Source organism: Canis aureus, chromosome 5 (assembly GCF_053574225.1).
Source record: "Canis aureus isolate CA01 chromosome 5, VMU_Caureus_v.1.0, whole genome shotgun sequence".
NCBI lineage: Eukaryota > Metazoa > Chordata > Mammalia > Carnivora > Canidae > Canis > Canis aureus.
The window spans coordinates 68,875,572-68,890,926 of NC_135615.1; the positions used below are offsets into that span (position 1 = coordinate 68,875,572).

The 15,355-nt window shown below is 47.7% G+C and overlaps 1 protein-coding gene across 6 annotated transcripts in view; it reads left to right on the top strand.

Annotated features, from left to right (window-relative positions):
• The window catches only part of PHC2 (polyhomeotic homolog 2), a 121,957-nt gene that overhangs the window by 80,495 nt on the left and 26,107 nt on the right, over window positions 1-15,355 (top strand). For 5 of the 6 annotated variants that reach the window (XM_077898564.1, XM_077898565.1, XM_077898563.1 and 2 more), the window contains 2 exons: window positions 9,342-9,769; window positions 10,023-10,188. In XM_077898564.1, coding sequence (XP_077754690.1) covers window positions 9,342-9,769; window positions 10,023-10,188 — 594 coding nt within the window. Of the gene's footprint in view, window positions 1-9,341; window positions 9,770-10,022; window positions 10,189-14,423; window positions 14,579-15,355 lie in introns of those variants that run through there. The other variant, XM_077898570.1, reaches the window with a different exon arrangement.

Here is a 15,355-nt window from a genome sequence, read left to right on the forward strand (position 1 = left end):
AACCAACCACGAAGTTCATTTCAACTATCACTGTAGGACCAAATTTAGATTCCTAAGAAGTTCCTCTTTATATTAGGGGGAAAAAGTCTACAGGATATCAGTGGAAGAGTTTGATATTTTGCTTAACACATCATAGGTGTGCACGTGTGTGTATGTGTGTGTGACAGAAACAGAGGAAGAGGATACAACTGTGATACACAAAGGGCCTTGGAAGTGTTGAGCCTTCTTTCCTGAAATCCTTCACCCTAGGCTCCTATTATATTACCTCTATGAGTCATTGCCAACTACCAGTTAATAATAATAATAACTACGAGTTGATGAACAGCCATGTCCCAGGCACTGTCCGAAATACCCACATATCTTACCTACGTATCTCATTTAATCCTGACAATTCCATTCCCCTAAATGAAGAAGATATGGCTCAGAAAGACTAATTAACTGTCATCCCCAAATAGTTTTTCTCTGTCTCTTTAATTGTTTAGTTCAGCTCAATAAATACTCATTTAGCACCTATTATGTGCCAAACATAATGCTAACCATATGGGAGTTACAGAGATGAACAAGAGTTTAAATTCTAATTGGGGTGTGGAAATCTGAGTTGTGCCTGAAAAATGAGTAAGTTTCAAGAACAGAACAGAAGGAGGATGATCTCAGCTGGCACTGGGAAGCACCTACGTCCAGAATGGCCACGTGTGCATGTGACCATCTGTGCGTGTAGGTGGGACCTGCTCCTCCCTCCTTTCCCTTTGCCCCCACTGCCATTAGCTGTGAGACTCCCAAAGACTCAGTCCTGTCCTCCTGGTGTTTTACTCCAACATTTACCCCCTAAAGGAGCTTGTCTGTTCTTCCATTTCAGACACCTACCACCTGTCTGCAGATGACATCTGAATATGGGCCCCTCCCTGTCTTCATTCCCCTTCCCTGTAGATTTCCTGTCTATAGGATATTCCCCTTGGATGTCACTCCACCACACACACATTTTTAAATTTTACAGAATTCATAAACAAAACAAAAACAAAAATCTGGATGTGTTCCTCTGAGGAAGAATCTCCGTTCCCAGTTTCCCAGCCACTGCCCACGGTCATGAACTAGCAACTCTTATACCCTAGGCTCACAGTCTCAGGGTTATTTTTATTTCATTTGCCTTTAGCACAGAAGCAGAGTGTTATAATGGGAAAAGCATGGGCTTCAGAGTTAGATCTGGTTTCAGACCCCAGCTTCCCTACTTACTAGTTTTATGACCATCATCAAGTTACTTAATCTCTGTAAACCTCAATTTCCTCACCTATAAAACTGAGATGATTGTACTTCCCACAGGCTATAAAGATGAGTGTGCTGGCCTGCAGAGGTGACCCGCACAGAGTAGGCTCTCCACAGCTCACAGCTCCCTTTCCCTCCTTGGTCCCACCTTCCATCACTACCCAGCTCATCACCAGGCTCTGATGATACTTCCTCTGTGTTGGCTCCCTGCCTTCCTCGAGGCCTGCTGACTATAAGAGGCTTAACTGATGGCCAGGAATTCCCACTCACAGCTGCTAGAATCATCTTTCTCAGAGACTGTTATTTCTTTCTTGTTGGGAAACCTTCCCTGTGTCTTTCTTTCCTACTTTATCAGTTGTAATGCCTAGCCTGTAGGAGGGACTCAATAAATAGCGTGTTCATGACTTCTGATAAGACTGACTCTGACTCTGTGGGGGGCCTGCAAAATCCTCCCCAAATTGCCCACTGAACCACTCGAATTGCTCATGGCTTCCTGGGACAGATCTGTCTCCTCTCCCCCACTCCTACCACTTTGTGACTTACTTGACCCATCGCATCCCTTTTACCTCCCTGCCTTCTGACAAAAACACTCCCTTTTCATTGTTCTTCCTCCAAGATCACCTGCAAAGGTCTGAAGAGCCTCCAACTAATATTCCAAGGCTTGCTATTTTACTTTGTGCTTATTGGCTTGTTTTATTCACTTGCCCATCAGCACTTTTGGGGTGTTTGTTACATGCAAGGCACTGTGTCTCATCTGTCAAGTAGAATCGATTTTCCCTTAACACACTGCATTGTAGAAGTCAATTGGAAACTACTCTCAGTTCTTGTTTATAAGATGGGAACACTGCCCATTTGCCTCATAAGCTTACTGTTATGAATAAATGAGATTCAAATTATAAAAATGCTTTGAGAAGTTCAAAGCAACATGCAAATAGCTGATAGTATTTTAAGAATAGCTTCATTTGATGAGCATCTACTAGGTATGTGCAAAGGCAGTGAACCTTTTTGTGATTTAAACATAATATTCCATGTGGTGCTAACAGCTACACTAGGTGGTACATATCACCATTTATAGAACAGGAACGCAAGGGTCAGGGAGGATAAGCAATTTGTCTAAAGTTATACCATCTATAGGTGGCAGAACCAAGATTCAAACCCAGATCTGGCTCTAAAACCCATGCCTTTAGCCACTCACGCAGTACTACCATCATTCGGCCAAGGTGGGGTGGGAGCAGAGATGCAGAAACCAGTTTTCTTTTTTAATGCTCCAAGCATTCCTTATAAGGAATTCTGCTCACAGAGGATATTTGCTAGTTTTGCCAGATGGCTACAGAGCAGGCTTAAAGACGTTAAGGCATAGACAGACCACCGTGGAGTGCCTCTGCAGTTGGCAATCCTGTTGCTATAACCTAGTTTCTTCTTACAGGGAAACTTCCCTTAGCTTTACTTCCCCCTCAAACTCTTAGCCCTCAGCACAGAGGAACTGCATCATGGAAAATTCATGTGGCTCTTGCTTTAGGTTTTTCTAAAAGGAGCTTCCCTGTCTATGTGGGGCTCTGCCCTGTAGAGTCAGCCTCAATCTCAGTCACCCCCGAGGCCTGATCCTATGAGACAGACCTCTTCAGAGAAGAGCAGCCTTTTATGGATACCAGCATAATTTAGACTCCTCCTAAAACTGCCTTCTCTTCTGGCTCCTCTACTATAGACACTCTGGGAGTGTCTGTAGAGAATGCCCTACAGGTTTCTGAATGCACTGTAGTCTTTTATGTCTCCGGTTCTTCCCATGTGCTATTCGTTTTGTCATCTTCCTAACTCCAAGTCATGGTAAATGCTTCCTCGGGGAAGCCTTCTCTGCTCTCCTGAAGTTGAATCCCCTTTTCTGTGTTTTTGGTATTCTGTGCTTATCTCCTCTTGTAACATTTACCAAGATATGCCAAGAGTAAATGTCTCTGTTACTAAACAATAATCTATTCTAGGGACCGTGTTTCAGCCAGCAGCAAACATGGTACTTGGTTTGTAGTAGGTGCTTGCCAATGTTTGTTATTTGTTCCCCCTCCACCAACCTTCTCCCCCCCCCAGCAACCCTCAGTTTGTTTTCTATGGTCAAGAGTCTCTTATGGTTTCTTTCCCTTTCTGATTTCATCTTACTTAATTTTTTCCTCTCTTCCCCTATGATCTTCTGTTTGTTTCTTAAATTCCACATATGAGTGAGAGCATATGATAATTGTCTATCTCTGATTGACTTATCTCACTTAGCATAATACCCTCTAGTTCCATCCACGTCATTGCAAATGGCAAAGTTTCGTTTTTTTATGGCTGGGTAGTAATTCCATTGTATATATACCACATCTCTTTATCCATTCATCTGTTGATGGACATCTGAGCTCTTTCCATAGTAGGTATTGTGGACATTGCTGCTATAAACATTGGGATGCAGGTGCCCCTTTGGATTACTACACTTGTATCTTTGGGGGTTGTTAATGTTTATTTAGTGAATGAATGATTAAAAGTATCTCTTCACTTTCTAAACCCTGAAGAGCAGTGGGTAGTAAAGAGTAATGCCATCCTCTCTGAGAGGCATTTCCCCTGACCCAGAGACTAGCTAATTCCAGCAACTCTAGTCTGTTATAGCAGAGTCTTTGAAAAAATAAGTGTATAAGCAGGCCTGGACCCATGAAAGAGATGCTGCTCTGGTATATTTTGGGACAAGAGTCTCACTCAGCATGTCTGGGGCAGTGAGCTATTTCCTGCATACTTGAAGCCTTGAGATCAATAGAGATTAATTATTGATAAGTTCTAACAGTGAATACAGTGAAGGGTGCCAGCCAGTAATCCCTCCTACTCTGGGGGACCTTAATCCTCTTGTTGCCAACAACCAACTGGTTTGGGAGCAGTGAATTGGCCTCTTGAGATTTTAAGGAGGCTGTTCAAGGTTAGAGCACCAGACGGAAAGATGAGCATTGCCTAGAGTCTCTCTCTTGCTTGGCTCTAATTTGTGGAGGCCCTGGGCCTGCCCCTCCCCTGCTCCATAATAGGAAGGGCTGATGGAGCCTTCCAAAGTTGTGGTCAAGGTCCCAAGGAAGCAACCCTTTGTTCCTTAGAAGCAGTGTACTTTACAGCAGGAGGGGATAGGGGAGCCAAAGTAGGTGCAGGGAAAAAATGAAGCTACTGGGCACTAGAAAAAGTTAAGAAAAAGAAAAAAGAGATTTCTGTGTATTAACATTTCATAAACCGATATGCCCCATCCTACCTGTGGGAAAGAGGAGCATGGCCTGCTCTGGTATCATGGCTGCAAATGCCCTTTACCACCCCAAACTGAGCTGGAGGGCATGGTAGAGGGAGATGCATTCATTGATCTTACTGTGATCAACAGCAGACGTTTACTAAGCATCTGCAAACACGTAGAGTATCATGTTGGACAACGTAGAAGGTAAAAGGAGACATAAAAACCTTCCAGCTAGGGCAGCCCGGGTGGCTCAGCAGTTTAGCATTGCCTTCGGCCCAGAGCGTGACCCTGGAGACCCGGGGTCAAGTCCCACGTCGGGCTCCCTGCATGGAGCCTGCTTCTCCCTCTGCCTGTGTCTCTGCCTCTCTCTGTGTGTCTCTCATGAATAAATAAATAAAAATAAATAAATAAATAAATAAAACTTCCAGCTAAATTAAATCATATCTTTTAAATTAAAAAAAATAAAAAGAAACATAGAACATACCTTTGACTGAAACAGGACAGCTAGAGAGATAGGAAATACACACAAGAATAAAAGTATTCCCGTTTGACTTAATGTAGGAGGCCACTGATTGTGAGATACACCATTATTTTATTAAACTTTAAGGAAGAAAAGCACTGCCAGTTGACCAGATAGCAGTTGCCATATGCATCCCAGTTCAAAGGATATTATGTTCAAATGTGTGCGTGTTTGGGGGGTGGGGATAAGAATCAATGTTTAAGAACCAGTGAAATACGTATACAAGATAGTACATGTTAAATCACAAATCAATCAAACGATAAAAACTTCCAGGAATTCTGCGGGAAAACCCATAATTAAGAGTTAAGGCAAAGAGGGAGACAACAGGAGCTGAGCCTGAGCCAAAGAAGCTTAAGCCTCAGATCACTGAAGCAAGAGGAGGGCATTCCAGAAAATGGAAGCACCAAAATCAAAGCCAAACAGGCACGATGGGATATGACATTTTATGCACAGCGAGTGGAGCAGCTGGGGTGGGTTGAAAGTTAGTGCAGGAAGGTAGTGAGCAGGGGTTGAGTAGGAGGAAGGTCTTCCATAAACCAGAATGCTGATTAAACCAAAAAGATCATGGGTTTATATCCCTCTCATCCATGTTCTGGCTCTGAAAAGGAAAGGTTTTGTGGGACAATAGCTGGAGTTCCACCACGTTGTCATTCATTCATTCCCCAATACTGATTAAGCATCCACTAAATTCAAGGTTCTTTGGATGAAATAAGTGAATCCCATCAATTCTGCCTACTAAAAGAGACAAGTCATTTGAAATAGGTATCATCATTACCCCTTTTAATGATGATGACACAGAGAAACAGAGAGGTCAAGTAACTTGCCCAGCATTACAGTGCTGGTAAGAGGCAGAGCTAAGATTCAAATCCAAGCACTTTGACTCTAGAACTGTAAGTTGCCCACTAGACATGCTGCATCTCTGAGGGCGATGCAAAGCAGACAGACCTTGATGTACCTCAAAGGGAAGAATTTCCTTAGCTGTAAGGGCAGAAAAAGGATGATGAAGATTTGATTTGTGTGACACTCTAGGTGGGATGAGACAAAGCATAAACTGTACAGGGGACAATGAGTAGTAGATTGCTTGGATCAAAAAAATAATAGAAATTAAAAGGTTGTAAAGAGATCTCGAATGCCTGGAGCTTTAGTCAACAGACAAAGGAGGATCCCTGTTAGCTTTTCTTTTTTTTTTTTTTCCTGTTAGCTTTTAATCGGGAGTCAGATCTATGCGCTAGGAAGATTAACTTGCAAAAGAAAGATTAATTTGCAATCTATAAAATGGATTATAGAGAGAAGAAACTGGAATCAGAAAGACCAACTACAAAGTTATCACAGTACTTTAAATAAAAGGACTTTTGACCCAGGATAATGCCGGAGTTAAATCGTGGTCTTTGCTTTTTATTAACCTCAAAAGTTTACAGATGTACACTTCCCCAAAATACCTTGAGCCTTTGATTTATGAACTTATCTAAGGCTTCATGAGCTTTGTTTCCAGCCATGGCATACACTAGCATCATCTGTTCCAAAACGATGCCTTCAGTTTTCCAGGAGCAGCAGAGGGGAGAGTGGGATAGATGGGGAGGCCCTGGGGTAGCCGGCCAGCAGGCTAGCAGTTGCTTTCCCAATTTGGCAAGCAAATGTGTTTTGTCCTTAACTGTACTCTATGCACTGGAGACTTAGAACTCTTTTCCTCTCTGACCTTCTTTTCACCACTTTGTATTTTATTTTTCTTTAAAGATTTTATCTATTTATTTAAGAGAGAGAGAGAGCACAAGTCGGGGGGAAGGGACAGAAGGAGAGGGAGAGGCAGACTCCTCACTGAGCAGGATGCCCAATGCATGCCTTGATCCCAGGACCCTGGGCCATGACCTGAGCCAAAGGCAGACGCTTAACCAACTGAACCACCCAGGCGCCCGCCTCTACACCATCTTTTTTTTTTTTCCAGATTTATTTATTTATTCAGGAGAGACACACAGAAGAGGCAGAGACACAGGCAGAGGGAGAAGCAGGCTCCTTTCAGGGAGCCCGATGTGGGACTCGATTCCGGATCCTGGGATCACGCCTTAAGCCTAAGGCAGACGCTCAACTGCTCAACCGCTGAGCCATGCAGGCGTCCGTCCCATCTACACCACCTTAGTTTTAAACCACTGAGTTTTAAACCACTTTCCTATGATAGCCACCCCCATCAGACTAGAGCTGGGAGAGACTCATGTGTTCACCTCACCCAAACTTCCTGTTTTAGATAAAACTCTGAATCCCTGAGAAGGAATAGGACCCACCTCTGGGCACACAGCCAGGGAGTGGTGGGATGTGCCATTGACGCTAGCTCCCTGCCTCGTGCCTGCACCCGTTCTTACCTCTGATGGGCAACCCCTAGAGCAACTGTTCCAGGGCAGGACTTCATGACTTTATACTGAGAGACAGAAAGATTTGCTTGGGTTTTCAGTGATGGTACCCATCTTTCTATGGTCTTTATGGTCTTCGTAACTGCTCAAGCCTAACGGGGCACTGTGTGGCATCTGTGGGATCTCCCGGGTGCCTTATCGACAGTCCTCTCAAAGAGTCCTGATTGTTTAGTTTGCCTGATTGACAATCTTTGCCTGATTAAGTTATGAGCTATTCAATGTGGAATTGGGAGAAAAGGCTTAAGTGGGAGGCAGGGGCAATTTATAATCACCAAATTCCTACTGACAATTTCCATTTGGATGGTCCCCCATCACCTCAAACCTGGTGCATTTCTCAACCCTTTTCTGCTCTCTGCCAGTTACCAGAGACCATGTTGTTTTTCCTTTCCTTTCCTTTCCTTTCCTTTCCTTTCCTTTCCTTTCCTTTCCTTTCCATTCCATTCCATTCCATTCCATTCCATTCCATTCTGATTGGCCTTCTGCTTGGAATTCTATGCTGGGCTGTGATGAGATAGTTGGAAACGTATGTGTAAATAGACAAAATTTAAGAAAAAAGCCCCAGCTTAGTTTGAAATCTGATTGCTTTGCACCTGTTGGGATCACAGGACTCTTAAAATGTTAGCTCAGGGTCCAAAATTTGCCTTTATCCCTATTAGTTTGGAGGCTTTGGTTGTAAAAATCTGTTTGTGAGCTTCCAGCTGTGGCCCTCTGCGTTGGCAAGGCATAGCCTGTCTGCAGTAGCTCCCCAGCTGTGGGAGTCTTGGTGGAGGGCCCCATTCAGGCAAGACAGATTCGGGGGAGCTACCCTCATGCTAAGCTGGCCTGGATGCCACTAGGCAGGGTTAGGAGGAAGGACAATCAATCTCTAAGCTGAATCTAAATCTGTACTGTATACAAGGCATGAGCTAGACACTAAATGGATTACTAAAAAAGTATGCGAATCCCTACCTCAAAGAGTTGGCCTGGTTAAAATGCCAGGAGAAGAAAAGGCTAGCGGCACATGGCAACAAATGGATTCCAGTTCAGGACAAGAAGTTTATTTCTTTAGCACCCATCCAATGTCAGGCATTAGGCCAGGTTCTGGATAAAGAGACCCGGGATAATTTCTGACACAAGGGGTTCACGATCTCCAAGGGAAGAAAGTTTTTTTTTTTTTTTCCAAGGGAAGAAAGTTAAGAAACAATTATAATACACTGTGATACATGTTCTTATGGTAAATGTAAGTCCAGCATACTTTGAGAACCTAAACCAATCATCACTTTAATTATAGCTAGAAATAATCGAGCATGACTGTTTGACAGTTACCGTGCTATGCACACCATATCACTTTTTTTCTCATTTTATTCACACAATTTTTTCTCATTTCATCCCTACAACAACTTTCTGGGTGGGAATGATTTTTATTTCCAACTTTCAGACAAGGAAGCCAAGGCCTAGAGAGGTTTAGCAGCTAGCCTGAGGCCCTTCTGTATGTAACAGTCCCAGGTCCCGTGTGCAATTGACTCTTGGCGGAGGAAGCCCAGCCTGAGCAGAGCCAGGGTTGGGTTGGGCAATGGGAGGCCACATTGATTGCAGGCTCAGAGAAGAGTGAGTGAAGGGCATGGAGGGGCCAGACAATATGGCACACCGTAGAATCCAGGGATTCTCTGAACAGCTGGCACGGTCCAAGAGGGCTTCCTAGAGGAGGTGAGTTTTGCAGTGGGCTTTGAGGGGCAGCCAAGCTTTAGCACAGGAGGAAGGCAAGGAAACAGACAGTTGGGGGCTGTGGCAGTGGCCTGGCCAGGCCAGGGTCTAGGCAAAAGCTGAAAGAGATCAAAGCCGAGACCTTGAGTCTGGGAAGCCATTGTGATATGTAGGTGGGAGGGGCAGAGTTGGGGCCACAGCAGAAGATGAGGTCAACCTGTGCCCCCTGACCTGATCTGTCCCCCTGCAGCCTATGCTCAGCTGCAACCGCACCAGCTCCTCTCGCAGCCACCCTCAAAGCACCTGCAGCCCCAGTTCGTACTCCAGCAGCAGCCACAGCAGCCAGCACCACCGCCACCACCGCCACCGCTGCCACAGCAGTCCCGGCCAGCGCTGCAAGCCCAGTCCCACCCCCAGCTCGCCTCGGTCCCTCCCAGCCTGACCCTGCAGCCCAGCCCCGAAGCCCACGCCATGCCACTAGGCCCGGTTACACCCGCCCTGCCTCTCCAGTGCCCCACGGCCAATCTGAACAAGGCTGGCAGCACTCAGCAGTGTCACCCTCCCACGCCAGACGCTGGGCCCCACAATGGATACCCTGAGGGCGTGGCCCACACCCCTCAACGCAGGTTCCAACACGCTTCAGCTGTCATCTTACAACTGCAGCCTGCTTCACCAGTGGTGAGTAAGCCAGTGCCAAGGTCTGGGGAACAAATGAGAAGACACAGCTCGGGCAATGCCACAGCCCCCATGCGGATGTGTTTTGGTCTAAGTCCTCTCTGGGTGATCCAAGAGAGCCAAGAGGCCTCTCCCTAATTTAGGGCTGGCTGAATCTTAATGTCCTTGCCTGCTACCCAGACTCTTCGGAAACAGGGCAAGTATTCAAGGATGTTGAGGCAATTTATAAGATGATCTCTGTCCTCTCCCTTCACAGCCCCAGGAGTGCAACATGGATGACTGGAAAGAAGCAGTACCTGGAGAGAAGAGTGTGCCTGAGACTCGGTCTGGCCCATCACCACATCAACAGGCCATCATCACTGCCGTGCCTGGAGGCCTGCCTGTCCCCAAGAGCCCTAACATCCAGCAGTCCCCAGCTCACGGTATGAAGTGTAGTGGGGCCCTCGAGGGAGGGGGGAGAGTTGGCTTTCCTTGCCATCCCACATTTCACTTGGACATCTGGCCTGGGCGGGTAAACCACTGCAAGCCCATAAGGCAACAAGGAAGCTGGTGTGGGTAGAAACAGAGGGGGGAAACGGGAAGATAAACCAAAGATAAAGAAAGGGGACCTAGAAGATAGAAAAGGATAAAGAAGGATAAGGAAAGTTCTAGATCCAGACTCTGAGGCCTAAATGGCATTGCTGTCAGATACATCTGCATATTCATATGTCAGGTTCAGAGTTCAGGCAGGTATGAGGTTGTTTCAATTCTCTGCTTCCTTTGCTTTGAGAGGGAGTTCTTGAAATTGAAAATATGACAAATGGCTGCCATAAATCAAAGATAAGGCAAGTGCCTAGGGGAAGGGCAAAGGGAGTTCAGAATATGTTCAGCTCATGGAAAGCATCTTTGAAAGAACTGCTCAGTTCTGGGATCCCCGTGTGTCTGTGAGTGCCCAGTGACAAATGGCCTTCTCCATGACTAGGTTTCAGGACACTCTGCTGGATCCTCTACCCTGATGGGAGAGTCACAGCACAACCTCTGGGTCCCCTCTCTGCTGGTATGCAATCTTGGCCCAGATCTGTGACATTCTGAGCAATGGGCCACCTGCAAGTCTGGGAGGCAGTTCTAGTCAGTGGACTAAGGGTGTGCTGGGAGTCGGGGTTGGGAGAGCCGACAGACAAAGAGGTTGGAAACTCAAGAAAGAGAAATGAGAAGACAAGCACTTGGGAACAAAGTAGGGGAAAGGGCTCTTGGTTTTCTGTAAAGAATAGAGGATGGGATCAAGGAAAAGAAAAGTAAAAGAGTGGAAGGAGGCCATCCATTCTCTTGGCACTTGCAATAGTAAGGGGTTCACCAGTTTGAAAAGCAGCCCATTCCATTGTGGAGTTGCTCTAATTATCAGAAAGTTGCTCTTCAAAGTAAGCCAAAACCAGCTCTCCTGGAACTTCCACCACTGGCTGTGAATGTTTTGTGAATTATAACAGGGTCCATCTCCATCTCCTGCAGTGTTTGTAGACAGTTACCATGTCCCTTTCTTGTCCTTCCCATTAAGAGGGAAAATCTCCAGGCTGCATATTTGAGACCTTTTTTCCCCCCCATCCCATGTCAAGACCTTCCATTCTCACCATCTGGTTGTTCTTATTTAACCACAGTCTACCTTTGCATTAATTCTCCCAAAGTATGAGCCCCCAAATTAAGCACAGTAATTCCAAATATAAAAAGCCACTAGCCACCATCGGTTGGCACCCAAGTCCACTTCAAGTCCCTTGAAGGGCTTATCTGTATAAGCCCTTCAAGGGACAGGACTGTTTCCTAGATCTGTTTGGTATGGTAGGGAGGAACTGAGATTTGTTTGTATACCTACTAGGTACCAAGTACTGTTCTAAGTTTTCCTTTACTCATTCATGAGAACCCTGAAAGATAAATACTATTGTCCTCATGATTCAGAGGAGGGAATAAAAGCCTATAGAGAGTACAGGTCACACTGCTATGAAAAGACAGTGCCCTGACTCTGGCTCCCGAGCAGAACTCCCTCACCTTCCTACATCAGTGCAACATACTCATAGCCCCATGGTAGCTCCTCCTTCCCAGGGGAATGACACTGCCGGCTCACAGAGCCCTGTGTCACCTGAATCCCAGAGGGTTGGCTTTGGGGTTTATTTTTTATTTTGTTTTTGAGGTTTCGTTTTACATGGACTGCTATCATTCCAGGTCTCTACAGTCTCAAACTTGTACAATTTATATTTTGAGCCAAAATATAATTATATCTATTAAATGTTACCTTGTGAGGTCAGCCTGTAGTTCCTGTCCAGCAAGAAAATGGTTAATAGCTAATATTTACTGAGCCTTCTCTGCCAGGCTTTATGTGTATTTCCTCATTTAGTCCTGACAGTAACCCTGTGAGGTAGGAAAGGACTTTTATCATCCCCATTTGAAAGATAGGAAAACAGAGACACGGAATCAGTGATGGGGTGGGAATGTTTTAAACCTGGATTTTGTGATTCTTTATATTAACTCCTCTGCTTGACTTTGCCATCTGTAAATCATATAGCATGTTCTCTTTGTCTTTAACCAATGGGCTGATAGAAATGTTGAATAGGACCCGACTGAAGACACATGATCTGTTTGCAGGTTGGTGATAATATACATTCTTTGTTCAAGTACTTGTTATCCAGCAACTCCTAAATGAACTGACATTACCTGTTTTTCTCTGTCTTCTCTATGGAGCTCTCAAAAATCTCTCTGAAATCTATAATTACAACAAGCATCCTGTTCTTGAGGTACTATCTCATGAGAGAAGTAAGCTTTGCACAGTGGAAACAACTGTGAACCACCCAAGACTTAAGTATTGATCCATTCTGTATGTTTGAATGCCTGCTCCATGCAAAGCACTGTGGGCTGGGAGGTAATACATAGAGAAATAAGGTCTGTGCTTCACCTTCAACGAGCTTAAGGTCTGCTGGGAAAGATGAGAAATGCACAGGAAGAAAACATACATTAAAAACCAAAATGTGATAAATGCACTGGAAGGATTATAGGTAAGTGCTTTAAAAGTTAAGAGGGAAGAGTTACTACCAAGTAGAGATTATCAGGATAGATTGCCGGGAGGAAGTGGCACTGTTCTAGAGCGTGGGCCAAATCTATCACATCACCAGTTTTTGTAAACTGTTTTATAATGGGTTTTACATTTGAAAAGTTTTTTAAGACTCAAAAGAAGAATACTTCATGATATGTGAAAATTATATGAAATCTAAATTTCAGTGTCTATAAATAAGAGTTTTATTGGAACACAGTATTTTGTCTGTGATTGCTGTCCGACTACAACAGCAGGGCTGAATAGTTGCCACAGGGAAAGTATATCCAGCCAAGTCTAAAGTATTTGCTGTCTGACTCCTTACAGAAAAGGTTGTCCAGAACTTGAAGGATAAGTAGGACCTAGACCTGCAGAGTTGGGGAAAGGGCAATCTAGGAGGAAGTAAAGGTAAGGAGGCAGGAAACTGCGGGCCTGCTTAGGAAATAGGAGTATTCTATCCTGTGTAAGTATAAGAAATGCAAATCAGAAAGGAGGAGGAAATGGGAATATTTTTGAAAGAAGACATTGAAAATTCGAAAAACAGTAGAGGGAAAGGAAGAGGAATAGGGGGAAGAGGGAGTGAACAATCAGTGCATATAAAATAAATATAAGACGCAGAAACAAAGGAAGGGAAAAAGCGGGGGCAGGGGGCGGGGTGAGGGAGGGAGAATACGAATGCTAAAAAAGGCAAGAAAATAGGAAAAGAGGGCGTCAGGCATGGAGGGAGAAGTCCGCGTCATCTATTCCTGATAAAGCTGGGGGTGGGGCGGCGAGGCTGGGGGGTCACCTGGCCCACCTCTTGCATCCCCCACGGCTCCCAGCGTAGCTGGTGAATGGACACGACCATTCCGTTTAAACCAGGGTGGTTTAGGAAGAGAAGAAACATTTATTGGGCTCCAACTGTGTGCCAAGCACCGCAGGCAATTTGTGTGAATGTCCTCAGTTAACCTTCACAGTAAGCCTAAAGAGTAGGCGTTATCTCCGTTTATGGTGTAACTGGGTCACTTGGGTCATTACTTAACTTCTCTGACCCTCGGTTCCCAGTGGGGAGAATAATGACTACTTGGAGGGTCATTGTGAAGACTAAGCGGGGATGCGTGCACGGAGGGCTCGGCGCACGCTAAGCCCTCGATTACTGCTGGTCGTTATCACTGTTGCCTCCGAATCGGGGGGCGGGAGGGAGTCAACAGTCCGCCACGCCGCCGGGGACTCGTGCCGGGCCGCGCGGCGCCCGCCTCCCTGCGCCCAAAGCCCAAGTCCCTGAACCGCCGCGGGGCCGGGACGCCTTCCGGAGAGCGCGGGGCGGGGCCGGCGCGGCCGCACAAAGGAAGCGCGCGGCCCGGCTTCCGCGCCGCGCCCCGCCCCCCGGGGGCCCCGCCCCGCGCCGCCAGGCCCCGCCCCGCCCCGCGCCGCCAGGCCCCGCCCCGCGCCGCGCCCCGCCCCCGGCGGAGGCGGCCGCGGGAGCCCTGCCGGGACGCGCTGCATTGTCTCCGCGGCGGCTGCAGCCCTCGAGCCCCCGCCGCGCGCGCGCAATCCGGCCGCCGCCCGCGCCCCCGCCCCGGCCTCGCGCCCCCGCAGCCCTTTGTTGACGCCGGCCAGGCCGGTGCGGTCGGACGCGCCGCGGCAGCCCCGGGCCCCGGCTCGGAGGCTCCCGGCGGAGAGGAGACGGCCCGCCCGGGCCCGGGACCCCGCGCGAGGCGGCGCCCGGCCGAGGGGCTGCGTAGGCCCCGCCCGGCCAGGTCCAGCCGGGCCCTGGACAGGTCAGTGCCCGTTGGCGGGGGAGGGGTTCTCGCCGGAGGGGTCCCGCGGCCGGCGCTCGGCGCTCGGGGAGCCGGGCACCGCCCTCCGGTGCCACTCCCGGCCCGGGCCTGCTCGGCTGCCAGGCCGTGCCAGCCCGCCACGCTCGCCCCCTCGGCGCCTGGGAGGTGCCCTCCGCCTCCCCGCTCGCCGGGGACCCTGCCTGCCCCGCGCTCCCCGGAAGCCGCCGTGTCAGCCCCGGCGTGCCGGACGCTTCCGCGTGTGCCCGCGCCCTCCTCCCGGCCCCGCACCCCCATCCTCCCGGGACGGCGCCGCGTCGGGCAGGGCACGACCCGGCGTGGAGGCCTGCGGCCCCGCTGCGGAGTTGTGTTTTGGAGCTAGTTGAGTCTCACGAGGTTCTTAATTGGATGGAAAGGACGAGCTGTTCCGTGTCTGTCCTGTCTTCCATTTTTAGAAGAGCATTTGCTCTGTTTTCGCACGCCGAACGAAGGTATACTGAACTGTGGATTCTTTACGTAAAAATCGGGATTTGTGAGATTCTCTATTTCAGTTGAAGCCCACAGACAGGGAAATAATCTGCCCAAGGTCAGGTTGCGAACGGATGGTGAAGCCACAGCCTGAACTGGCCCGTGACTCCTGTATCCATTGGATACCACCGGTCTGTGCCAGTGATCCCCACCCCCCCCCCCTCCCCAGCCCTCTCCGTCCCTTCCCCGCACCCGCCTCCGATGCCTAAACAGATTTCACTGACATACTTTGAGTTCGGACCAACTTTGCTT